General features: G+C 37.4%; 2 protein-coding genes across 3 annotated transcripts; one reads left to right on the top strand and one right to left on the bottom strand.

The window, feature by feature from the left end:
- The first annotated feature begins 6,645 nt into the window (after window positions 1-6,645).
- Window positions 6,646-10,216, top strand: LOC149816978 (serine decarboxylase-like). The gene is made up of 5 exons (XM_089987203.1): window positions 6,646-7,107; window positions 8,474-8,705; window positions 8,829-9,022; window positions 9,100-9,236; window positions 9,410-10,216. Exons 1-5 carry the CDS (start codon window positions 6,792-6,794, stop codon window positions 9,974-9,976), a joined length of 1,446 nt encoding a protein of 481 aa, XP_089843329.1. The 5' UTR covers window positions 6,646-6,791; the 3' UTR covers window positions 9,977-10,216.
- Window positions 10,217-18,454: 8,238 nt separating this feature from the next.
- On the bottom strand, window positions 18,455-25,210 carry LOC149816977 (transcription factor RF2b-like). 2 transcript variants are annotated; one of them, XM_089987201.1, is made up of 5 exons: window positions 24,499-25,201; window positions 23,694-23,826; window positions 20,349-20,433; window positions 19,575-19,826; window positions 18,455-18,700 (listed from the first exon to the last, which is right to left on the bottom strand). In XM_089987201.1, exons 1-5 carry the CDS (start codon window positions 25,101-25,103, stop codon window positions 18,636-18,638), a joined length of 1,140 nt encoding a protein of 379 aa, XP_089843327.1. In that variant the 5' UTR covers window positions 25,104-25,201; the 3' UTR covers window positions 18,455-18,635. The 2 variants fall into 2 exon arrangements, with proteins under 2 accessions (XP_089843327.1, XP_089843328.1); XM_089987202.1 differs by lacking the exon at window positions 19,575-19,826 and having other exon boundaries at window positions 24,499-25,210.
- Window positions 25,211-25,428: the final 218 nt, after the last annotated feature.

The raw sequence follows: 25,428 nt of genomic DNA, 5'->3' as shown, positions 1-25,428 counted from the left end.
TGAAAAGCTAACACGTTGATCTGGCTGTCATTTTTATTATTTTTTCAGATTTTCGGTGTAGGTGGCTGAAAAATACCATAGAATAACAGGCTTGGTGCAATCACGTTTGTTCATGTTCTTTTTTTAGAACACTGTCGTGGTTGTATCTTAGTGCCCATTCATCATTTTTCAATGATTCAGATGTCATTGGAAAGATATTTTGTCTACTTCTTTTTGTATTTATCCAGAATCCTTAAATTTTTAAGCCAAAAATCAGTAGTAAAGTTTGTCAAAGAGGAAATTCATGTATCCTCAGGAGGTTCATACATGGGAAGGATAAATTTATCATTTTAACACATAACATTTACAATTTTGGTCATTGGGCAAATTTTGACAAATTATAGGGTTTTTGAAAAACGCATTATTTTTGTGGTACAAACATTTTATATTTTTAAAATGCGAATAACTTATTTTTGTTCTATTTTTTTTAATTCCATTACCAGATGTAGTTTAGATTTTGATTCAACGTTACCTTGGATTTAACTCGGATTAAGTTCTATGAAAATCCGTTCAGAATCTGACCCGTGACTATCTGATAAAGAGTTATCTGATATTATTGCTCAGATATTGTCATTGTTAGTGATAGAACATAGAACCGGTAATTAAATAATCTTTTTTTTGAAAGGCAAGTTAGTGTTAGACAGATCCCACTAATTATTATTCATTCGTACCACTCGGGTAATTAAATAATCTAAAGATTATGTTCACCTGCATGATTGGCGTTGAGCCCCAAACATGTTGCATGCTTTAAATATGAATGGCTCTAGATACTATTTTACATTTAAAATAAGATCAAGACATTTGGATATTTCATCATTATGAGGATATATACCCTTAAATTGTCAATGAACTTAGGCTCAGTGGCCATCTACTCAACCAGATCCTTTTGTTTTTCGTTTTTTTAATAAATGGTTGGGGTCAGCCAAACCCCAGCTTAATTTCTCTGTTGATTTTTTTTTTGACCTTTGCTAAGATATCATCCACGTTACGAATTGGCGTATAAGAAAAGTTAAAAATATAAAAATAATACACACAAAATATACAAAATGTAAGAAATAAAAGCGTGAGCGTGATTATTAGTTTCCTGTTTTATAATCTTGATATTTACTTTCAAAGACATCGCATTTTGAGTATTTTTAATGGATTTTAAAATTACCGCGATAAAATTATCTTTTACATAAAAATGAGGTTGGTGGGCCTGGTGGCAGAGAAAACGTCTTTTGCTTGTTGAAAATTTTCTTTCTTTTTAAAATATATAACTAATTCTTTTATTGAAAAGATTAATTTTTTAAGTTAAAAAAAAAGGTTTTAACCACTTATTATGTCACTTTCTACTAAATTTCATTGTCACTTCCTCCCAAAAAAGGATCCCAGCCCTTCAGCTGATGCATTTGGAGGGTTAAGATGGGTCCATGTGCACCAATCTTAGCAAAAAAGGATCCCATCCGTTCAGCTGATGCATTTGGAGGGCTAGGATCGGTCCACATCAAGGTGAGAATGTGCACCAATCCTAGCCATCGGTAACACTAATTTTTAAAAACAGTTTTATCAATATTTAAATGCTATCGTTTTTTTAGCCGTACAAATAATATCTTACCATGGATCAAATCGGTTCCACTCATCCTATCTTCATAACCCTGTTTGGACACCACCACGAACTTCAGGTAGCCAAGCAAGAGAGAGAGAGAGAGAGAGAGAGAGAGGATCTCTCTCTTGTATATGATGAGATGTGGGATGATGTGCCCAGTCGTAAGGCCTCGTCCTCAAACGGCCGAGAAAGTCATCCCTCCACGTCCACCGACACACTGCTCCGGCTATAAAAGGACAAAAAACCAATCCATTTTTCGCCATTGCTACAATCTTCTTCTTCTTCTTATCCTCTAAGATGGTGGGGAGTGTGGAAATGCCTTGTGGCTACGTAATGAATAGGAGCAGGAATAAGGATAGTCTGAAGGAGGAAGAGGAGATGAGGAGGGAGGTGGCTGTGGGGAGGTGGGTGCGGAGCCTGGCGGTGAGGTAGCTCGACTCCGATGATGAAGTGACGGGCGATGGGGAGGCGCCCATGGCCGGTGTCAGTGTGTTGGCCACATACAGGAAATCCCTCCTCTAGAGGACAACCCATCAACTTGGTACCCCTATATATATATATATATATATATATATATATATATATATATATATATATATATATATATATATATATATATATATATATATATATGCTCTCTCTCTCTCTCTTTTGCTAGCTGTTTATATTTTTTACTTTGAGTCTTTCGTTTGACAAGTATCATATGGGTATATTCCCTCTCTCTCTCTTTCTCGTTAGGTATCTCTATTTTCACTTTGAGCCTTTCGTTTGAGAACGAAGCAGGTTATATGTTACCCCCGAACAGGGCATCTCATGATCGGGGGTCCCAAAAAGCACCACGTATATAAGCATGTGCGTCTCATATCCCCATGTTTGTCAGCATCACTTAGTGTTGGAGTTTGATGTGATTGCAAAGACTTAAGTACCATTTCCTCCATTGGTGCAAAAAAAAATGATGATTCTAGAAAAGAAGTGGTTGCAAAGACTTAAGTACCTTGAAGATGGTTATTTATGACCCAGTCCCTGCACTGTAGGATCATCCGAGAAAAGAATCTCCCTTGGAAAAGGCCATGAACATCAATCCTCTCTCTCTCCCTTCTCTTTCTACTTTTGTGCACATCCAGCAGACGATCCTACACTTCTCCATCAAGCACCGACTGACTTGCACATTGACTATAGCATCGTTCAACTTGATGAGTTGTGGAGCTTGATTCAGAGTTTTTGCCCTTATAGGAGGGGGGTTTGGGGGCTCCTCTCATCGTGGATTACATAGTTTTTGCCCTTCCAGGAGGGGGTTTGGAGGTTCTTCCCAGCGTGGGTAGCATCATTCAACTTGACGAGTTATGAAGCCTGATTCAGAATTTTTGCCCTTACAGGAGAGGGGTTTGGGGGCTCTTCTCAGCGTGGGTAGCATCATTCAACTTGATGAGTTGTAAAGCCTGATTCAGAGTTTTTGCCCTTACAGGAGGAAGGTTTGGGGGCTCTTTCCAACGTGGGTAGCATCATTCAATTTAATGAGTTGTGGAGCTTGATTTAGAGTTTTTGCCCTTACAAGAGGAAAGTCGGGGGGCTCCCCTCAGCACGGGTCCCATTGAAGACTCGTCAACACTATAAAAATTTGCCCCAAAAAAATTTGTAGAAGCTGTGGGACTAGTAGAGTTGTGAAGCATATGCAGAGCTTGTTTTCTCACAATGCGTTTGCCTTCTGTCTGATAACTCGCCATACTGGGTGCTTTGTTATTGAAGATGACTTGATTTTGATAGATCCATGTGAACCCGACCAGGATTTGAAAAATCTTTTCTCAGCACCACTTTTTGCATTTGTCAACTATTTTGATATTGCACCATAGCACAAGATAATATCTAATATTACCAATAGGGTACCATCTGATTCTAAACATCTCTACCACTTGATACCATATTCTTCTGTTGAACTTGTACCTTAGGAAGGTATGGTCAACATCTTCACTGTTCATAGCACATAAAAGGCATCTATTGAGAATGCCTCAACCTTTGCAAATGATCTTGTGTCATTAGTCCTGTCAACAGCCCATCTGAGAATCAAAACAACACAAGGGTGATAGAGTTTGGTTTATATAGCTGCATAATTGGGAGCTTCTGATGGCAAGACTGAATCACATTTCATACTCCATTGATCAAAAAGTTCTGACTTGAAAGCCAGCTTAGAGAATCTTTCTTGTTTGGATCCTAATTATGAGAGTTCACTGCCTTCATGACAAATCTTGGAACGACCAACACAGAACTCTGGGGCTTATGTTGTCCATATAATTTTTGAGATAACCCTTTCTCAGATAAAAAAACCTTTTTGTTACTAGGGAATTTGCCGCTATTTAACCATGTCCCTTATATGCCCTAATCCATTGCTCTCTCTACCGTTTTATTCTTTGGGTCTTACATAAAGAGGTAGATTGTTCATGGTGGTCCTATTGTAGGGATTGAACAATAGGACCACCTTTGCCTTGATTTCGGGCAGAACATGGACAATAAACGAGCAATAAGTGGTAAGCTTGTCCCAATTAAAGGTAATGTGCAAGAGTTGTTCATGGTAGTTGTTTGACAGCAAACTCTACAAGTTCTGCAAATTTTTTTGAGGCCTTTATATGATCTTTTTTATAAATCGCTACTTTTGTAAAACTTTTGAGGTTCCAAAATGAACGGTCTACGAAATTTGTAAAACTTTTGAGGCTCAAAAAATTATTTTTTCATCCGAAATGCATTATCCAAGAGTCAATTTCTAGTGAATCGATAATGCAGCATATGGTCGGATTTTTGAAAAAAAACCCATCGGGTAGAGTATATTACCATTGCTCTGTATAGAGTAATGTGTTCAAAAATTTTAGTTTTAAATATTTTTTCTCATGTTTAACACCTGATCTATAGATTTTATTTAGTAGGAACTGACTTTTGGATCGTTGAAATTTGACCTGTATACAGGTTTTTCCATTGATCCAAAATCAATGGCTATAAAGGTACCAGTTTTTCCCCACTCAAAAACAATTTTTTTATCAAAAAAATATGATCTAAGAGTCTATGGCCATTAAATCGAGCCTCCTAGCACATCTAATGGTTCAAATCTATCATAAAACACTTAAAACCTATGGGGGCAAAACATGGCAGAACTAGAAATGAGGCCTAATATGTTCAATTCTCATATATATATATATATATATATATATATATATATATATATATATATGGTGTCCCAGGCACCATCAACAAAGGATGAAACAGTGGACGATTTGCGCGTCCACTAATACAGGCTTCTCTCTCTCTCTATATATATATATATATAAATATATAATGATTGGTAGTAGCTAAATGAGTGTGCTAAATGGGGTTTCCAGTTTTTAATTTATATATAAATTCTGACTGTACAAATGTGATCTATGTACTTGATTTTATAAGGGTAAGCTCTTGAAGAGTTTGATTCAGACACATGGGTGGGCTTTTATAAGGTTCGAAAAATCAATGGTCCAAATTTTTTTGTAAATTTTCAAAGCTCCAAATATTATTTTTTTCATTGAAAATACCTGATCTACGTGTGAATTCCTCATAAATCGACCATGCCCAACACATTATGAGGTCGAAGCTGCCAAAAAACACTGAAAGGGCAGAAAAACCTATTTAGCAAGTATCCTTTAGCACATAACATGTGAGCAGCTAAAAAATTCTGTTTCTCTCTTTATATATAGAGAGAGAACTCAACATATTAGGCCTAATTTCTCAATCTGCCCTGTAGGTTTTAAAAGTTTTATGATATATAGGAACTGTTAGATGTGTTTAACATGATCGATTTAGTGAGAATAGACTCTTGGATCATGTTTTTTTGATAAAAAACATTTTTTTATGAGTCAAGAAAAACTGGTATGTTCATAGCCATTGATTTTAGATCACGGGAAAAACCTGTATATAGGTTAGATTTCGGCAATCCAAAAACTGGTTCCCACTAAACAAAACCTATCGATCATATCCACTGTGTTAGACATGAAAAAAAATACTTAAAACTATGATATTTGAAAGGGACTAACGAGACCTGACCTAATGAAAAAAAGGGCCTAAGGAAGGCATTACTCATATATATATATATATATATATATATATATATATATATATATATATATATATATATATATATATATATATATATATATATATTATACCAAACAAAAAGATGTTTTTATTATTTTTGCAATAAGAGAAATACTTTGGATATGGTACTTTGGAGAAAAGCAAGCTTGCCTTTTCCTATTGTGAAAAGTCACAATAAAAAAATTTGTTTTTCCTTGGAAAACGCTGATATATATATATATATATATATCATACATTTTTTTTGTAAACGCTCAAACAATGCAAGCAAATATGAACGCTCTCGTTTTAAAGTTTTGGGGATTGTTTCTCCATAAATTAAGTTAAAAATCTGCATTTGAATCTGGACCGAATCTATGTTTTGCATGTAAAACCCATTGTTTTGGGTGGGAACTTTTATCCGCACTCTACTTCATTGGATCAATTTCATATCCAGATTCACTTCAAATTCGGACCACCATTGGAAAGGAACAGATGGCGTCCGTTGAAACAAAGTTGAAAGATCTTACCAACGATAATCGGATATGGAGAATGTGCAGTTGGTGATGGGAGGGACATTTGGCAGGCTGGACTTTGCTGAGATCCACGTATCATTGGATCCAGCCTAATTGGATATGAACTTATTAGTTTAGAACTTGGACTATGATAGGGATATCAATGAATTGGATTTTCTCCTATATCCAATCGTATTTGATTCCCAGGATCCGCTAACCATGATTACAGGTCTCACAGAACCAGGATTCTTACCAAATTGGAGTTTAAGAACCCCTAGCAGATCAATTGTTTTCATACGATGAGGGTATGGATATACCAACACCTACTAAATGGACTGGATCCAATCCGACCCCGAATCCAGTGCAGCACTCTACCACAGGGCAGTTTAGTCATATAATTAACATTCCCACCTATTGTGCCAGGCGAAGACCCGACCGGTTCTTCTCTTTCTTGGCTCACTAGGGTTTTCCAACCGTGTTCTCACCGGTTTCCGGCTTGTTAGGGCTAGACCCGTCGTAATCCGGCCACGCTATCGCGTCTTCCGGCGTTGGATAGGAGAGAAATGGTAGCGAGCAGCGGTGTTTCCTCCTCCGAAGCGAACGGCAACGCGAAAACGTCCGCCGATGACGTCGAGCCATTGCCGGAGGAGTTCGATACGGCAGATATCGTGCTAGGGAACGGAGAGATGGCGGAAGGATTGCCGGGGAATGATGGCCGGAAGAGGGAGATCGTATTGGGGAGGAACGTCCACACGTTGAGTCTGGCCGTGACGGAGCCCGATGCAGACGACGAGCTCACCGGAGAACGGGAGGCGTACATTGCAGGGGTCTTGTCCAGGTATAGGAAATCCCTCATTGAGAGGACAAAGAATCATCTCGGTAAATTCTCACGTTTTCTTTCTTTGTTTCCCCTGTTTCCTATTTGTTGCCGTACAAGTGTTTTAGTCGTGCACGTGATTCTTTCAGTATTTACAGAAAAAAATATTCGGTTATTGAGCAACAATCAATATACTTCTAATGTCTAATCAGGATCAACTAGGACAGAAATTTTCATTAGGAATGCTGTATAGGAAGTCTGGATAACGGAAATGTGATCCAATTATTGAAGGAAATGTACCCACAAATTTTATGGTGAATTGGTGTTACATTACGTACAAGAGTAAGGTAGCGGAATTGGTTCTCTGTTTTGATCATTTTTATGATTGTGCTATTAAATTATGCGAGTTTGAGGTATTTTGCATGAAATACATCCTTGGTGAAACGAGTTAGTGTTTAGGTGAACGTATTGAGTTCACCAACTCATGCGTCTACAATGAATTCTACAATCTGAGGGTGACATTGCTCTTGATAGATCAGACTGTTACCACCCATATTCAACCTTTTGCTTCTCCGGCAATTAATTTTCCTATTGATATGAATTACATGACCCTATCCAATACCTGATTGATTAATTGCTTAGAGTTCCTCATCACGCGTGTTTGTTGTGCCTTGAATACTCTTCTCATTCTTTGAACTATTTATTTTACCTTTACCAATATCTATTAAATATTAATCCCTCTGTCTACTTTATTCTATCTATTTATAATTCTTTTTCCCAAGGTTTCATACTCCAGGTCAATGAGGAGTATGTGTTCTCTTCATTAAACATTCACATTGTGTGAAGCCCATGGCTTGTCTATTCAACTTTCATTTTGATTGATGTGAAAAGGAAGTTTTCTATCATAGAGTGGATGAATGTTTTGTGTAGTCTGAGTGTTCAAAGGGTGGTAACTCATATCACGGAGAGAAACTTTGCACAGACTTCCGTTAAGCATAATGGATTGTTGCTCCTGCTACTCAGCCTAGAGCCTTGAGCATTGTACACGGATATGCTGGAGGAGAAATCATCACATTTTGGATGGAATTGCCACAACATGGATATTCTTACTAGCAAGGATTGTTGCAGTAGGATAACAACTGGGAGGATTTGAACGACATTATGACATTAAAATACAAGTTTTAGTGAAGGCTTAGCTTAGGACCCCACTATGGATGCCATATTTGGTTTGGTATTGCTACTGGACATGATTTCAAGAGTTATGTTGATATCATCGAGGAATGTTTTTATCAGAATATTTTTTGCTTCTCAGTTCATAAAGTTCGCAATAACCTTTCTGTGGATTTTGGCAATGTGTTTACAATTGTGTTAGCCCTTTAAGTACATTACTTTTCATGATGGTAATGTATTTATATGATGTTTATGCAGGTTATCCATATAATCTGGACTTTGATTATGGGGCTCTGGCACAGCTGCAGCATTTCTCCATCAATAATCTTGGTGATCCTTTCATAGAAAGCAACTATGGTGTCCATTCCAGGCAGTTTGAAGTTGGGGTACTGGACTGGTTTGCACGTCTTTGGGAATTGGAAAAGAATGAATATTGGGGATACATTACAAATTGTGGAACTGAAGGCAACCTGCATGGCATTCTTGTTGGGTGAGTACAATGGCTTTCCATGATTAACATTTTATCTGTTACAAAGACAAGAAAGTACACTATCGCATGTGCTATAGATCTTCAGAATTTAAACTCAGCAGTTCCTACCACTTAATTCTGCAGGAGGGAAGTGTTTCCTGATGGAATTCTCTATGCCTCACGAGAGTCCCATTACTCTGTCTTCAAGGCAGCACGAATGTATAGAATGGATTGCATAAAAGTTAATACTCTTGTCTCCGGCGAGATTGATTGTGCAGACTTTGGATCCAAACTCCTCCTGAACAAGGACAAACCAGCCATTATCAATGTTAACATTGGTGAGTAACAAACAATCCCTTTCTTTTCCTTGCATTATATGAATTAGCTCTCTCATGCAGTGTTTTGTGGAATGTAGGAACAACGGTTAAGGGAGCTGTTGATGATCTTGATCTGGTCATCAAAACACTTGAAGAAGCTGGTTTTAGTCACCACCGGTTCTACATTCATTGCGATGGTGCTTTGTTTGGACTCATGATGCCTTTTGTGAAGCGAGTATGTAGAGCTTACTAATTTGTCTCATGTGTAATGCCTTGTAGAACTTACTGATTTATGTCACTTGCACAGTACTTTTTCTGTTATGCACAATTAAGTTTTGATATTAAAGATGCTCTGGTGCATGATACCTTTTGTATAATAATTCATGTTGTTTCTCTTCTTCTTGACAGGCACCAAAGGTCACCTTCAAAAAGCCAATTGGAAGTGTGAGTGTTTCTGGGCACAAGTTAGTTGGTTGCCCGATGCCGTGTGGTGTGCAAATAACCAGACTGGAGCACATCAATGCATTGTCAAGGAATGTTGAGTATCTGGCTTCAAGGGATGCCACCATCATGGGTAGCCGGAACGGCCACGCCCCAATCTTCCTGTGGTACACACTCAACCGGAAAGGCTATAGGGGTTTTCAGAAAGAAGTGCAGAAGTGCCTCAGAAATGCTCATTACCTTAAAGACCGTCTGCTTGCAGCTGGTATTGGTGCCATGCTGAATGAGCTCAGCAGCACCGTGGTATTTGAGCGGCCGCATGATGAGGTGTTTATCCGTAAGTGGCAGCTGGCCTGCCAAGGGGATATTGCTCATGTTGTTGTGATGCCTAATATTGATATCGAAAAGCTTGATAACTTCATGAACGAGCTCATTCAGAAGCGACAGATTTGGTTCCAGGACGGAAAGGCACAAGCTCCATGTATTGCAGATGAGATTGGAGAGGAGAGCTGCATGTGTGCCCTTCATAAATAATCTTCTTTTCTTCTGCTTCTGTGGTCTCTATGTAGGAATTGCCTCGAGAATGAATAGATGGCCGAGTGCTTGGAAGAACCTTTTATGTAGTCATGTATGAAATATGTTTCTGTTTTCCTATTATTTGTCCATGTGCAGAATATATAGTTGTATGTTGATTGGGGCTCAGACTCGTCGTTCTCATCTTCATCCGGATGATAACAGTGCTGAAGTCTATTGCAATTTAACGTATTTTTCCTGGCTTTTGAAGTGCCTTCCCCAGATGCTTAATCACAATTGGGTGTTTGCTTTTTCAGTCATGCACACGCATGTTGGTTGGAGATCGTTGTGCCTCATTATCTGCTTCCATCTCCTTTTGAAGAAACTTGTTCAGGATGGAGTAAGCTCATCTCTGTTGGTGTAAAGCATGCTGTTGATCTACTTTTGATCATGTAAACTGCAGCCAACTTATTCCTCTTTAGTGCATCGATCTGCATTCATCCTAAAAGTTCCTATGGGTAGACTACAGAAAATGCTTAGCCTGAGAGAGGAGCAATGTTACGGTAGGGGCTTAGCAATGAGTGTCCGGAGCTTGTGAACAGTGGACAGAAGTGAAGACCTACTTTCCTGCACACAAACGCATCTTTTCTGACTTACCTGATGAGCTTGAGGCCTCTCATGAGATTCCCACTCATCTGACTGGGCAACCTAAACTATCATGAATGTGATCATAGCAGATGCATGAAGGTGGTATGGACAACAATCAAATAGAAGTACGACAATTCGCGTGGGAGCGGGTTCCATGGTGCTCTCTTTATATCAGTTTGGCTGGCACTAAGATAAAGCCTGATTTGTTTTAGCGCTTTTGAGTGGTTCTAAAGCGGCTGTTCTTTAGTCTTTAAGCTATAAGCGTTTCATCTTCATCATAGGCAGTGGTAAGGTAACTGAGATTTTAAACTAGTTGGAACCAGGGGTGAAGCCAAGAATCTAAACTAGGGTGTGCACAAGAATCTAAACTAGGATGAGAACAGATGCTAGGGATGTAATGATACATGTTTGAGTTGGATATCTGACTGACCAGAATCCATTTAGTCGGGTTTGGTAAAAAAAATTTAATCCAATTGAGAAATTGGGTCGAATACGGTTTTATCCAATGGTATACATATTCGAATTTGGGCTTTTAAACATGATCTGGATCCTTAACATGTTTCAAAAGGTTGCCATTAAAGAAGTTTGAACTTGAGACGTAAGATAATAAAGTAACTTTCAACCAACCCTGGCCCAAACTCTTACGTTGGGGATTTTTGGATCAAGGTAGGCATGTGCCCAGCCTGGCCCTTACCTAAATCCACCTAAAAAAATTATATGCTTATTGATGGTCTGGTGGAAGCGTTCTGTTGGAAACATCATCATACGACCCGATACGTAAACTTAGTTGGATGATGGAGACATAGGTTGCAGTGGACCTGAATGGCTATTCTTGTGTGGTGCATGAAAACTCTGTGAGGTGTCTGAGTTGGGTCAACTAATGATCCGTTCCCTGCGTCAAGTTGCAGATCTAAAATATCGGCATATTCATTGTATGCATTAATGAGTAGCTCCCAAACATTCTTATCTCTTAAACTCCAACAAAGTTTCAAGTGATCGCTTAATCTGAACTCACATAGATGTATTCTCTATAGATTATAATAAAATATAAGATATATACACGATAGATGCTTGCATTGATCACACAGACAAGACAGAGTTAACGTGATTTGAGCAATATCTTGTATTCAATTTTTGTGCTGGATCGGGCCACAATGTTCTGCTTCTTGAAACTCCAAGACAGAATATTTGGACCAAGATAAACCATATATCTTCCAGTTGATTTACGACCACGAAGACATCATGCCCAGTTTGCATCAGCATAGGCATTTGATACAAACAGTGTCACTGGACGAATGATCAGCCCATAATGAATAGTGTGTTTTATATATCGCAGGATCCACTTAACAACTCCCCAATGATCTTTCATAGGACACTAAATAAATTGACAAGCTCTATTCATTGGAAGTGACAAATCAGGCCTTGTCAAAGTCAAATATTGTAGAGGGCAAATAATTCTTTTATACATCATTGGATCATGAAACTTTGTTTCAGTGTTGCCTGAAAGCACCAGATAAGTAGGTAATGGTGTGCACATAGGCTTAGCTTCCATAATGTTGGCTCGATGTAATAGATCCAAAGCATATTTCTTTTGGGACAAAAATAACCCTTAAATTACACTTGTGTGATTCTACACTATAAAAGAAATGTAGCTCACCCAAATCCTTTAATGCAAACTCATGACTAAGATGTCTGATCAGCTTCATAACCACGTCTTGAACTCTCTGTGATCAAAATATTATCAACATACACTAACACATATAAGATTACATTTGATTGTCGAAATATAAATAATGAAGTGTCAGTGTGTGATCCCACAAAACCCAAAGTCAATGGAGCTTTGATTCAAACGTTGGTAGTAGTGCTTGAAGAGCTTGTTTCATACCATACAGAATGAAGTCTATACATATATAATGAAGAAAGTTTGAATCTTGAAAACAGGGTGGATGAGTCATATAAACAATTTCATTCATATCACTATTTAGAAAAGCATTTTTGACATCTAAATGCCTGATTGGCTATTTGCCACTGATAACGCAATGCAAACAATGATTTGACAACTGAACTAAGGGCATGTTTGTTTTGATCACAAGTTACTATAGTTGTAAAAGTTTTGTCCTTGCGAAAGTGATTTGTGATATTTACATTCTCAAGCATTAACTTTCTCATGTTTGCGTTTAGGTTGTGAATTTGACTTATGTGAAAATCTATCATGTACAAATGTGTTAGGTCAATGTCATGTCAATACTTTAACACATTCACAGCTAAGCATTAATTCTTGTGAAAGTTTTATACATTGCCAGACTTGCATAAAACTTTTACAAGTTTTGAGGCTTCAACATTCACATATGAGAATCACATTCATGGGTTGCATGTTTTCAATGTCCATATGAAAGTTCTAAAATGTGATTCAGAATCATAAGAAGCTTGTGAAAGTTATAAAATCAAACATACCCTAAATGTTTCAAAGTAGTCAATCCCCTCTTCTTAATCATACCCCTTAGCCACCAACGGAGTTGTGTACCTTTTTAGGTTGCCATTTGCCTTTCTTTGAATTTGAAAAACCCACTTACTTCCAATAATGTGTTGTGTAGGTGGAGGTTCAAGAGTCAAAGTTCTATTTTGCTAAGTGTCATAATCTCTTTTTTCATGGCTTTAAATGTTTTGGGTTTCTGGTCTTGGATAAATTCGATTAATAGAGCACAAGAAACAGGATTGATGTGTGGCTGAGACTTAGGGTTAGGTTTTAGAGGGCTTAGGTGAGCTCGGTTAAGTCTAAGTCTAGGTCAACAATCAAAATCGGGTAATTGGGGGTGTGATTTACTGACAAGTTATGGTAAAAAATTTGGTATGCCCAAACGGTATGGAGAAAAAATCCCAAATTTGAAAGGATGATTCTAGACACCTTGGACTAGGTCTAGAAAAATTTTCACGGTCAAAGGCTTAGTATTTTGGGAGAACTGTCTCGGATAAGCGGCAAGTCAGGTTAGAGTTTATGTAGGCTAGAGTGGGTTTGGTCAAAACAGCCCCAGTTTGGAAAATTAATATTTCTGCACAGGTACCTTAATAAATCAAGTTTTTTAGAGGGATTCAACTAGATATTCTAAGCAATGTTGGGTCAAAATTTTAGAACCTAGGGATTCACAGTTTGGGTTGGCGATCTAGGAAAGTCTGACGAAAAATAGGCTTTGTCAGAAAATAGGTTTTGAACAGAATTTAGTTTAGAGGGTTTTAGGCTTGGTTTTGGCTCAAGGCAAGGGTTTTAATGGCTTACAAAAGTTTGTCTGGATATGGTGAGGTCTGCTATATCGCTGAGTCATCTGGGATGGCCAAGGTTCCAAGGTTGAGCTTAGAAAGGTCGAGTCCTCCAAGTTGCTATACTAGATCGCACAAACCAAGTTATGTTGATGCAACAACTTAGTCCTTAGGATGAGTTAGACCCAAGTATGATCTAATTCACCATAATGCTGAAGGGTTCCCTTAGAGAGAGATAGAGTGATAAAAGTTAAGGGTAGAGACTGGCAATAAAAAGAGAGAGAGAGAGAGGAGTCCTTAGGGGATGTGAGCAAGAGAGAGAGAGACAATCTTTTAGAAGAAAGTTTAATTCTTCATTTTGTATCCTTCACATTACAAAATGTGCCTCTTATATAGGCTAATGGAGCCTCGTTAAGGCAACACATTCTATAAAGCAAATTAATTAAAAAAAAACTAAACATAGATAAAAACCTATTCTCACCCTAGACAAAACCTCCTTGGACTCACTTAATGTAGAGCCCAATTCACAAGATATCACTTGGTTTTCTCAAAGACCATTTAAGGCGAGACTTCAAAAGGGTTGCACGAGTCCCCTAAGGCATTAAAATGGCTGAGACACCAAAGGAGTGGGGCCTACTTGACCACCTTTGATTGACATCCCACATGCAGGTCTCACTTGCATTAAATTCCTCATAAACAAGGGAGGGTGACCTAGGCATGGGTCCCACTTGTCCTACTTGGCTGGAGTGTTGAGGTGACATCCCATGGGCAGGTTTCATAACTTGGAGTAGTTAGAGCTTGGATCCTGGATCTAGATTTGTCATTCTTTGGTCAACCTCAAGTCTATGGAGCGAAAGGAGCCGGATATGGGTCGTTCACAACTTGGCCCGCATCAAGGATAAAGAGTGGACAAGTAGATCCTGAGAATATGAGTGCCATCTTGAGATCGAGTTATCATAGGATGGATACAAAGAGGTGGAGCAACTATGATGGGAGACGACGTAGGACTAGAACTATTTGACTCTTAAGTAGTGATAGGAGAATGATGTTCAAGACTACTAGACGATGTAATAGGCTATGAAGGAGGTGCTTCAGGTAAATCTAGTTCTTGACTAATGACAATGTTTGGAGTATGGTTTTGAGAAGATGGAACCACTAGAGGGACACTATCGAATACTGACTTAGGGATTTTGACAATTTCTTCACAAGTTTTAAAGGGAAATATGTTCTCATCTAACACCACATTACATGATATTAAGATTCTTCATGTCTCAAGATTCAAACACTGATAGCCATGGTAATGACTATATCCAATAAAAGCATGACATTATAATCTAAAATCAAGTTTGTGATCACAATAAGGTCGTAGGCATGCATAACAAGTACACCCAAATATACTAAGAAACTCATAGTCTGAACTCCATTTAAACAAAATTTCACATGGAGATTTGTGGCCAGTGACATGAGAGGGCAACTTGTTTATCAAATATACAACAATATTAAAAGCATAGGTCTTGTACTTTATTGGAACCCCATATTGGCTCATAAGATAGAGTCTGGTGTCCACAATATGACGATGCTTTGCTTAGCAACTCCGTTTTGCTTATATGTGTGGGGATACAACACTCTATGTTTAATACCACAACTTCAGAGGAAATGATCCAAAGCTCGGTATTCACCACCACCATTTGATTTTCCTATTAAATATATTTTTCACTCATTTTAAATAAGCAAAAAACTTGTTCAAGATCATATTTGAGAGCAATCATGTAAACCCAAGTATATTTAGAAAAAAACATAAAAAAATGGCATAATAATGATAGCAATCTAAGCTAAGAACTGGGGTTGATCCTCAAACATTAGAATATATTAAGTGAAAAGGTCCAAATACTCTATCTAAAGAAGATGAAAATGGGAAAACATGACTTCTGCCACATTGGCATGCATCACAAAAATAATTATCAACTCTATGAAAGAAAGGAAGTCCAAAATGCCTAACTACTTGGTTCATGATTTGAAAAGCAGAATGACCAAGACATTGATGCCAATAGTTAATACTTGTTTTCTCCCTAATGAAAACTGTTTTTGGTGGCAGTGTTCTACTTGATGCTTGATATATTGGCATCTTGATTTGATAAAGCCCAAGTTTACTCTTTTCTCGTATCACTACAAGGATAAGGGTCAATAGCGATGACTTTTCTTGCCACTATTGTCCTATTTATAGCTGCTAAGGTCTATAACAATGACAAAAAATGGCCACCAATTTTTTGCTTTAGTTGAGTAATAATGAAAATATTTATAGGTTGCCATTAATGTGTGACCTAATATCGGTGAAGAATCTCGTTAGAACTGGGAACACCGATAGCGGCGACTCACCCTATAACGGTGACATACCTATAATGGCCACATTTTTGTGTCACCTTTATAGCTTGTAATAGAGAGAATTAACTCGTCGTTATAGTCGATAATAACGAGAAGTAAGTCACTGCTTTAGGCTATGAAGGAGACAATTAGGTCACCGTTGTAGGTTCTAACGATGACACATGGTTAAGGCCGATAACGGCGATACAAGAATGTCATCATTATAGGCATTAAACCTGCAAAATTAAATTTTTTATATTAGTTTTATATATTTTTTACATTATATTAAACAAAATAGAAAATCTAATTCAAATATACACTTTAAATATCCTGAAACATACATACATTCAAATATAAACATACACTTCAGACATCAATTCAAATATAAACATACACTAGTGTTTATACATCCTTAAACATACATTCAAATATAAGCATACACTTCTACAACCTCCTAAAACATTCATCCTCTCCAACTCCCTCAAACATAAATCCATTCAAATATAAACATACACTTCAAACATCAATTCAAATATAAACATATACTAGTTTTTATACATCTAAAACATACATTCAAATATAAGCATACACTTCTATAACCTTTTTAAACATTCATCTTCATTCAACAAGAGAATCTTTGATTAGTAGTATTTACAAATAAAAACACAAATTTTAAAAATTCTATAAAATGCCCTTAAAATTTTAAGTTTGTAAAATTCTAAAAAAATGCCCCTAAAATGAAGTTTAGTTTGATTAAGTATGAGAAAATTAAGCAGCAATGGAATAAGAAATGCAAACTTGGAGTTCAATGGCATAAGATAGATAAGTAAACGGTAATATTTTGTCATCTACAAGCTTTAGTGCAAGTAATCCCCATGCTGGTGGCCTAAAAATGGAAGACAATAAATATGAATTATTCAAAATAAAACTATCATATGATGCTTGAATAGAGATAAATTGAGATAAAAAAAAACTGCATGAGCAATTCTTCTTCAATGAATTTTAGAGCAATACCATTACACTGCACATATATATGTATTTCTATCTATATTTAGTTTAGAGTGGATTGGGTCCATCTAATGGATCCAATCCAAATAACAAGATCCTTAACAAGGATATATATATATATATATATATATATATATATATAGAGAGAGAGAGAGAGAGAGAGAGAGAGAGAGAGAGAGAGATTTGTATGTTTGAGAATTGATCTGTATTTTTGGATCAATTTCTAAACACAGAGTGTTCATTAATTTGGATCTCTTTTGGTTCAATCTTGTTTAAAAAGCTTGCAATTGTTAAATAACTCGATAAAAATCCAAAAATCTCATCAATAATTAAGTGTCGATGAATTATTCATAAAAATACCGAGATAATTCCTTATTATTTTTTAAAAAACGGCTTGAAGGTGACTCACTTCTCCTTGGTCCCATGCATGGTGGCAACTAAACATATTGATTGATGGTCATCACGCCATCCATGTAGACAATGACAGCAAAATTGTGATAGCACAACCATAAACTGCAAGAAAATTATTGCCAAAAGGATGGTGTACCATCTTCTCCATTGTCATCATTATTTGTTCTTTCTATATATTTTTTTGGAGGACCATCTCCTCGTGAGCATGATAATGCATGGTTGTTAAAAAACATCCTTGCGAACTCTATTCATTTACAAATAAAAAATTAGGTGTGATATTGATTATTGTTAATAATTTAGGTCCTTTTTTGAAATTAAATTTGCCAAAAGCAAGTTCAAATCCTGACCAGAATGAAAAATATCTAGGTGAGCTCAACAGACGTCGAGGAATTTGATTGATATTCTGCTTATGAAATGGAGCGAGCAACTGTGTTTTGCTTCTTAGCAATCCACGAAACAACGTTACTTTCAAGAAAAGTGCAAAAACCAGTTGTAGACCTTTTTGTATGTGGACACCCAGCCCAATCGGAATTGGAAAAAGCATATAGATCTAGAGTACTTTGGGCCATGATCCAAAATCCAGTCCCCTTTATATAATGAAGGATCCTTTTAACAATACTAAAATGCCCCAAAGTTGGAGTATGCATAAATTTGCTCACATAATTAACGCAAAATGATATATCGAAAACATTACAACATAAAAATTCATTTCCTACTCATGGTTAGGATAGATGTCTCCACTAAATTTTGCCAAAAATCATAAAGAAGCTTTTATCGAGAATGTTTCAAAGCAGCGCCCATTCTAACCACAAAATCTTGGCGTGGCCAAATCTTGCATATATAAAATAAAAATTGAAAAGTATATAAGATTATAAGACATCAATGATATCAAGCAGATCATACAAGCTCCTGTGCCCACTCTTTTGCATCAAATGCGTAAAATTGCTGAACACAAGAAGTTCCTGCCAAGCCCATCTACGCCCTGTTACATCATGGATCATTGTCTATGTTCCCTGGCTTCGTGCATAACACAAAATGACACTAAAGCAACCCTTTCGATCACTGCAAAAAAAAGTCCTCCAAATGATGGGAAATCAACCACAAAACCATTACCCAAACATGAGAGAGACAGATGAACCATTGTCTTTAAATAATCGAATTGCAAAATAATAAGCAACAATGCCACTGATTTCTTCAGATTCCAACACTACATGAATACATTGCAATAAACAACAAAAATTAGACTCAATTCCATGTAGTACAGCCTAAAGCATTACCCAGAGAGAGAGAGAGATGAACCATTCAATGCCAAAAAAATAATAAGCAACAATGCCATGGATTTCTTCAGAATCCTACCTTAATTCATGACTCTAATATATATATATATATATATATATATATATATATATATAGAGAGAGAGAGAGAGAGAGAGAGAGAGAGAGAGAGATGAACCATTGCCTTGAAACTTATCAAAAAATAATAACGATACCATTGATTTCTTTAGATTCCTACACTACTTGATGACTCGAATACGTTGCAATAAACAATAAAAAATAGACGTGACTCCATGCCACATACAGTCTAAAACAAATTGTCACCACCATGCAAATTTGCTGATACCCCAAGCACCACCAAGCCAGATCAAAGTTTTAGACAGAAAGGCTCAACCAAGGTTGGCCTGGATTATTTGGATTTGGGCACGGCAATGGATTACACCCAGACCTAGAGAGACAGCAAGCAACAATCTTTTTGTTGAGTCTAGGAGCCTTTAAATATAAAAACTTAGATATCACCGTTACATTATGTTTACAAGAGATATACACAACATCTATGGTTGGGTTTTGTTTCCAGTTAGCCTCTCCCACCGAGATCGACTTCTGATCCTGAACATGGGCATGAATGAGTTGAGTCCCTACTTAAGATCATATTGATTACCAGATGCCATCATGAAATACATGGAATTTTGCTGAGATTGATCTGCAAAAGGCTGTCCATTTGGAATTGGTGGAGACATATGGGGATGCTGAACTTGTGTGCCACCGAGATGATGCAGCTGCTGGTTGTGATGGAAGAACGACTCATTTGGCTGCAGCATACTTCTGTTAAAGGCATTCCCGTTCATAGGTGGGATCTCTCCTGTTGCTATCTTTAACCGCTGCAATTCTTCCCTCAATGCTTCATTCAAAGCTGTCAAATATTATCAAAATGAAGAACCTAATAAATTGCACTAAAAGGAAGACCAAAGAATCTATATTGGTCACTGAAGAACGTCATAAAGAAATATTTATTTATTTCCCTGAAACTCCAAGAACATCCTAGTAGATTTACCCTGCCACTAATAATGATGAAAACAAACTAGGAATGATGGAACTAAATATCTACAGGCATCACACTACCAAAAGAAGAAATATCCCAAACCAGAGTGATTCTGATACTTGTACAAGAGCAGCGAAAAGTAAAAAACCTTAGTCCACAGACATGAAACATGCCCTAAAATACCTTAGAAGTGCTAGCTGCAATTTTGCGCTACATATTGCATGGAAATTATGGGATTTGATCATTTTCTGAAGTATCTAATGTAGGAAACTCCCTTTTTCCCTCTATTATACTTCTCTTTTTTCCGATTTCAGAAATTAAATTGAATCAGACTAGAGAATCAGAAATGAAACTAAATTAACATGGTTAAGAAACATCATAATGCAAAATTACCATCACGAAGTTGTGCCTGTTGCTCAATAGCCTGCAACCGTAACTTGAGTTCCTTGTTCTCCACAGTCAGTCCAGTAGTATCCCTCTGTTGTGAAAGAAAATATGCAAGAATAAGATGATATTTTGGTAGGATATTGTTTGATTTTCGTGCTACCAGGCCTAAATCATGTATATTTACTCTAATTCCCAGTAAGATGTTCCCAGCTTTTAGAAACCAAAGAAAATTCAATTATTACGCTTAGTTCAAACTTCACAAAATTCCCTTAGTTTACTTTCTCTAGATCTTGACATTCAGACCATAGTCACCTATATTGTTCAAGGTAATTTCTTAGTGAGGGTTTTTCTCGGAGATATTTTCAAAAGTGTTTTTTCTCAAGAAAATCTAGGAAGATTTAAAAATTGAAAAAAAATATAGTAAATAATAAAAAAGACAAGAATAGTAGGTTTGTACTGTTTTTCTTATAAAAATATAAAGAAACAACTCGAAAAGCTTTTAAAATATAAAAGAAACAAAAAAAGATGCTTAAAATATACTAAAATATATGTTTTTGAATATCTTGGGAATATATTGGGAAAATATTGCGATATTTTCAGTTCTGGGGATATTTTGAAAATATCAGAAAAAATATCGACTGACGTTGAAATACCGATAATATCGCGATATTTTCAAAATATAGGCAATATCTGTCACTGGTTGAGACTAAAGATGAGTAAACACTTCTACAGAAATATAAAAATATGGACAAAATTGAATCTGATCATCAATAGATGGCTACAATTTTTGGGAAAAGCCAAAACATCCTCATCCAAGTGAAGGATATTCACTTAAAAACAAAGGTCAATGCATTAACAGAACCTTAGGCAACTCAAGAAATGACAAGGTAATGCTGCAAGTAAGAATAAAACAGGAATGGCCTTGGTAGTTTGGAATCCAATAAATCTAAGCAAGATAGAGAGGTGAGTTGCTACCATCACTAATATAGTGTTGTCAGGTCAAACAAAAAAGCTCACAGAAAATATTTACCAAACATATTTAGCATATGCATCAGGAGATGTTAACAGAAATTTGATGATTTCTTTTTTCTGTTTGCTTTGTTTTTTCTCATGTTTTATTATAGTTTACAACATAATACATGTTGGAACTTGGAAGTACTTATTCAGATTATTTCCAAATATGAATCTTAATAATCATATCACACAAGTTCAGATAATTAACATAAAACCACTCTTGAGGAAGAAATACTAAATTTATACCTATATAATTTTATGGGATCAGAATGAGGTGTCAATTGTTCAAGATAGCTGAACAGATAGTGGACGCAATGCAGTGGCATATATTTTGTTTGGCCATTTCTGAAAAATAAGATGCTTCTCTCAGGATACAGAGATGCTAGATATCTAAGGAATTTACTAGTTTGAGTTAAAGAAATTGCATAGGGACTAAATGAAAGCAGAAAATACTTTAATTTTTAATCAACTAATAATTGGCTGCTAATTTGGTCACATGTTTGAGATGTTGGTCTTGTGTCTCCATTATAGTCAGCTACTTAACAAACATCCAACCCACCAACAAAATTTCCATTTAAATCAATAATCTGAGGGAAAATAATGCAAAAAATTAAAGATGTAAAGTTTTTTTCAAATGGTAGCAGATCTCAACTTGAAAATGCAGTATTCAGAAAATGACAATTAAGTGCAAGTAATCAAAAGATTGTGTGCCTTTCAAGATACAAAATTGACTAGCTTCTAGCTTGTAAAACTCCATCATGCCAACTTGAGAGATGTTAAGAATAGTTGATGGGGTCAAGGATCAGCAACTCTTGTTAAGAGAAGGTTTTGTCAATTTGTGCCTTCATTAATTAACATGATGACGAAAGGAATTATTCTTTATCCAGAAAAAAAAAGGGTTAAAGATGAGGTCAAGCTATGTGAAATTATGAACGGTCACTTTCTCCTTTCTAAGCATGAGAAAAGAGATCCTTTACTAATTGAATTGGATTTTAAATAATAATTAATCCCAGATATATTATTAGATACAGGTAAACTTCAGCTGCACAATTCATACTCAAATCCCAATCAGACTCCGGGACAGCTCTCGCATACCCAAGAAGGATGTGGAACTTGCAACTAACACATGATAGATAATTTACAGAACTATCGAGTGTCAGTATGCCAAGTATGAAACTATTCATAGTTTACACTTTAGAAGCCCACATTCTGCACATGGGTAAAGAAAACAGCCACACCTCTTACTGCCAGACACTTGGATGGTAATGCACTAGAAAGAGGTGTTAGTGTAACAATGATGATGACCATAACAAGCAAGATAACCTACTTAATTACACAAACTTTAGATGCTTCCAAGGAGGGCATTCATGAAATAGGTGGCACTGCATCCATGTAGCTGGAATACAACTCAGCATTGGACACTCTGAATGCAAGGGTGACTCACAGTATAAACAAACCTCCAACCCAAAAGAAACAAGTGGTGCTTTCAGTAAGATTGAAAATTTCAACCTTGGCACAGTTAATGAAAACCACATCCAACTTTTGTCATTTCAAGAATTTTCCCTGCATAAAGCCATCATCAATATAATGACAGCCAAATCAACTTCCAACAAAAAAAGCTTGTTTGAAACCTTTCATGAAACATGTAAGGACTACCCATATGCACAGTGCAAACTCAAAAACATTAGGGTGTAGTGTATAGAGAAAAAATGCATCGTTATATTTATGTATTCTTATTTTCTGAAAAAGCCTTATATTTATGTCTGGTACCCATGAGTTTATTCTTCTATTGCCAGATAATTTATGCCCTTGGCTGCATTTGCAATGCTTTACAATGTACGTAAGCCTTACTCTTTTTCTTTCAAGAATATTTTATTTGCACAACCACAATGCAATATATTTTACAAACATTTCCTTATTTTGCTTTTCTTTACTGTCAAAGGCATAACTCTCCGCACGTATGAATTCCTTTACTTTCCAACATAAAAACAGTTTTTTGCTCCTAACCACCATCTATTCGGCTATTCCTCACAACTCATTAAAGCTATTTGTATATTGCATTTCAAACTCACAAAATTTAATTCCGCTTGTGTTTAAATTCAAAAGCATAACTAACCACATCTATGAATTCCTTGGCCTTCCAACTCAAAACAGATTTTTGCCCACTAAGCACCCCTATTCCTTGCAAATTATTAAAAGCAATTTTCTATATCATCCATTACCAATTCATCAATTACGTGACCCAATGGAATTCCAAAGAAAAGCCGCTGAAGGATACTTGTGAAGAAGCATTTACAGAACAACAAGACACACATGAATCCAAGCAAATCTAAATACCTGAAGCAATGTAAGCTGTGCTGACAAAGTGGTTGCCTCTGTCTGAAGTGTCTGCACCTTCCTCTCCAGCTCACTTGTATAAAGTATCTTCCGCTCCTTTGACCTTACTGCAGACTGCCGGTTAGCAAGAATCCTACACATGGAGGATCCACAAAAACTCGAGTCAAAAGGAAGTGATAAGCAGTATGCAATCATCTCAGTAGAAACCCTCAAACAACACACTCATAACTAACACCCTCAAAACATCACCATACATCTGAAACACTGCATCAGAGAGAAACCCACAAACCGTGATCCTCCCGCACACTAAATATATTATAAATGACTAAATAAATAATTAAATAGATTAAATACCTACATACATTTAGAAAAACACCAGCTTGACAGCAGAAGAGAGAAATTTTCCAATACAATGACTAGAATCAGGAATAGTAGCTACTACTACAAACACTAACACCGGTACTAATACTATAACGGCCACGACAGTAGCAAAAACCATGATGATAATGGTGCATGGAAAGATAGGATTTTTCATGAAATTTTGGGGTTTTGTGATAAACAATGAAAATAGTAGCATTAGAAGCAAGAACAATGACGATGGTGGTAGTGATGATGATGGTAATTATAACCACAAGCAGAAATCGAGAAAAATCGGGGTAAATTTCCCCCCAGAAAGTCAAAAAAGGAAATTTTAACACAATGAACAACAAATCAAACAATCAGAAACAAAATGATTAATCTCCCAAAAGTAAAACATGAAGGAACAAAAAAAAGGAAATAGAAAAAAGATAAGAAGAAGACGAGCCTCTTAGCCCTCTTGGGATCGATCAGAGATAGCTCAAAGAGCTTATCGGCGGGCATGGCCTTCTTCGTGTCGACCACCGACGACTCCGCTTCCAGAAACGAAGAGCCCGGCCAACCGTCGACCGACCCGGCGCGCCGGTGTTGCGGCCTCTGGCAAGGATCTGGCGTGGCCGAGCCCCTATTCTCCGCCGGCGGCCCGGGCTGAATCCCTAGGCCATCCAGGAAAGCCGCGTCCATGGATAAGCTCCGCATGTGCCAACCCCTTCCCCCAGTTCCTCTTCCACCTCCGCCGTCGTCGTCGATCGGATGCGCCTCCTCCTTGACCGCGCCGCCAGCCTCCGGCGACTTCCCGGCATCCACAAGGGCCGAGAACAGCCCCCCGTCGCCGGAATTGCTGTCGTCGGAGAGAGAGGGGACGTCGATCAAGGGGAAATCTGCATCGACGTCGAAGAGGAGGTCGTCCGGCAGCCGGAAGGTGACGTCCGAGTGCGCTCTCCGGTGGGAGCCCCGCCGCGGGGTGTCCGGCATCTGGTCGAGCGGGTCGCGGACAGAACCTCGTCCCGTGAAGAACTTCCCGGCGCCCGCGTCGGAATATTCGGCCTCCATTCCGTTGGAAAATCTTGAGGTCAAATCGCAGGAGATGGTTCGTACGTATCTTCTTCTGCCTTCGAGTATTATTCCGTCACAGACAGAGAGCTAATGTTCTTACGCCGTACTGCGGGAACAAGAAGTGGGACCCCACACGCTGTTAAGGTAACAAATGAGGGCGGGGAAATTTTCCTTGTGGGACCCACAATCTGGAGGCAAACCCCCCGGATGTAGTCGGTGCGGGACAAACACCCGAGTTGAAGCCCCCTGTTCTCACCTGGACAGCTTCGCCGTCAACTAAATCAGAGCACGTTTTGCGACTGGATTGCTTTGGGCTGTGCCG

The sequence above is a fragment of the Nuphar pumila genome, chromosome 14 (assembly GCF_984573655.1).
Source record: "Nuphar pumila chromosome 14, dmNupPumi1.hap1.1, whole genome shotgun sequence".
Classification (NCBI taxonomy): domain Eukaryota; kingdom Viridiplantae; phylum Streptophyta; class Magnoliopsida; order Nymphaeales; family Nymphaeaceae; genus Nuphar; species Nuphar pumila.
This window is presented reverse-complemented; position numbering and strand designations above follow the sequence as displayed.

What these genes read in the sequence shown, in the direction of transcription:
- LOC149816977 (XM_089987201.1), bottom strand. Translation starts at nt 25,103, where the DNA reads ATGGAGGCCGAATATTCCGACGCGGGCGCCGGGAAGTTCTTCACGGGA. An exon ending in GATCCCAAGAGGGCTAAGAG is followed by an intron (nt 23,827 to 24,498) that starts GCTCGTCTTCTT and finishes CTCCATGTGTAG; the next exon opens with GATTCTTGCTAACCGGCAGT. An exon ending in GTATTTCATGATGGCATCTG is followed by an intron (nt 18,701 to 19,574) that starts GTAATCAATATG and finishes TTTTTTTTGCAG; the next exon opens with TGATCGAAAGGGTTGCTTTA.
- LOC149816978 (XM_089987203.1), top strand. Translation starts at nt 6,792, where the DNA reads ATGGTAGCGAGCAGCGGTGTTTCCTCCTCCGAAGCGAACGGCAACGCG. An exon ending in GAGGACAAAGAATCATCTCG is followed by an intron (nt 7,108 to 8,473) that starts GTAAATTCTCAC and finishes ATGTTTATGCAG; the next exon opens with GTTATCCATATAATCTGGAC. An exon ending in CATTATCAATGTTAACATTG is followed by an intron (nt 9,023 to 9,099) that starts GTGAGTAACAAA and finishes TGTGGAATGTAG; the next exon opens with GAACAACGGTTAAGGGAGCT.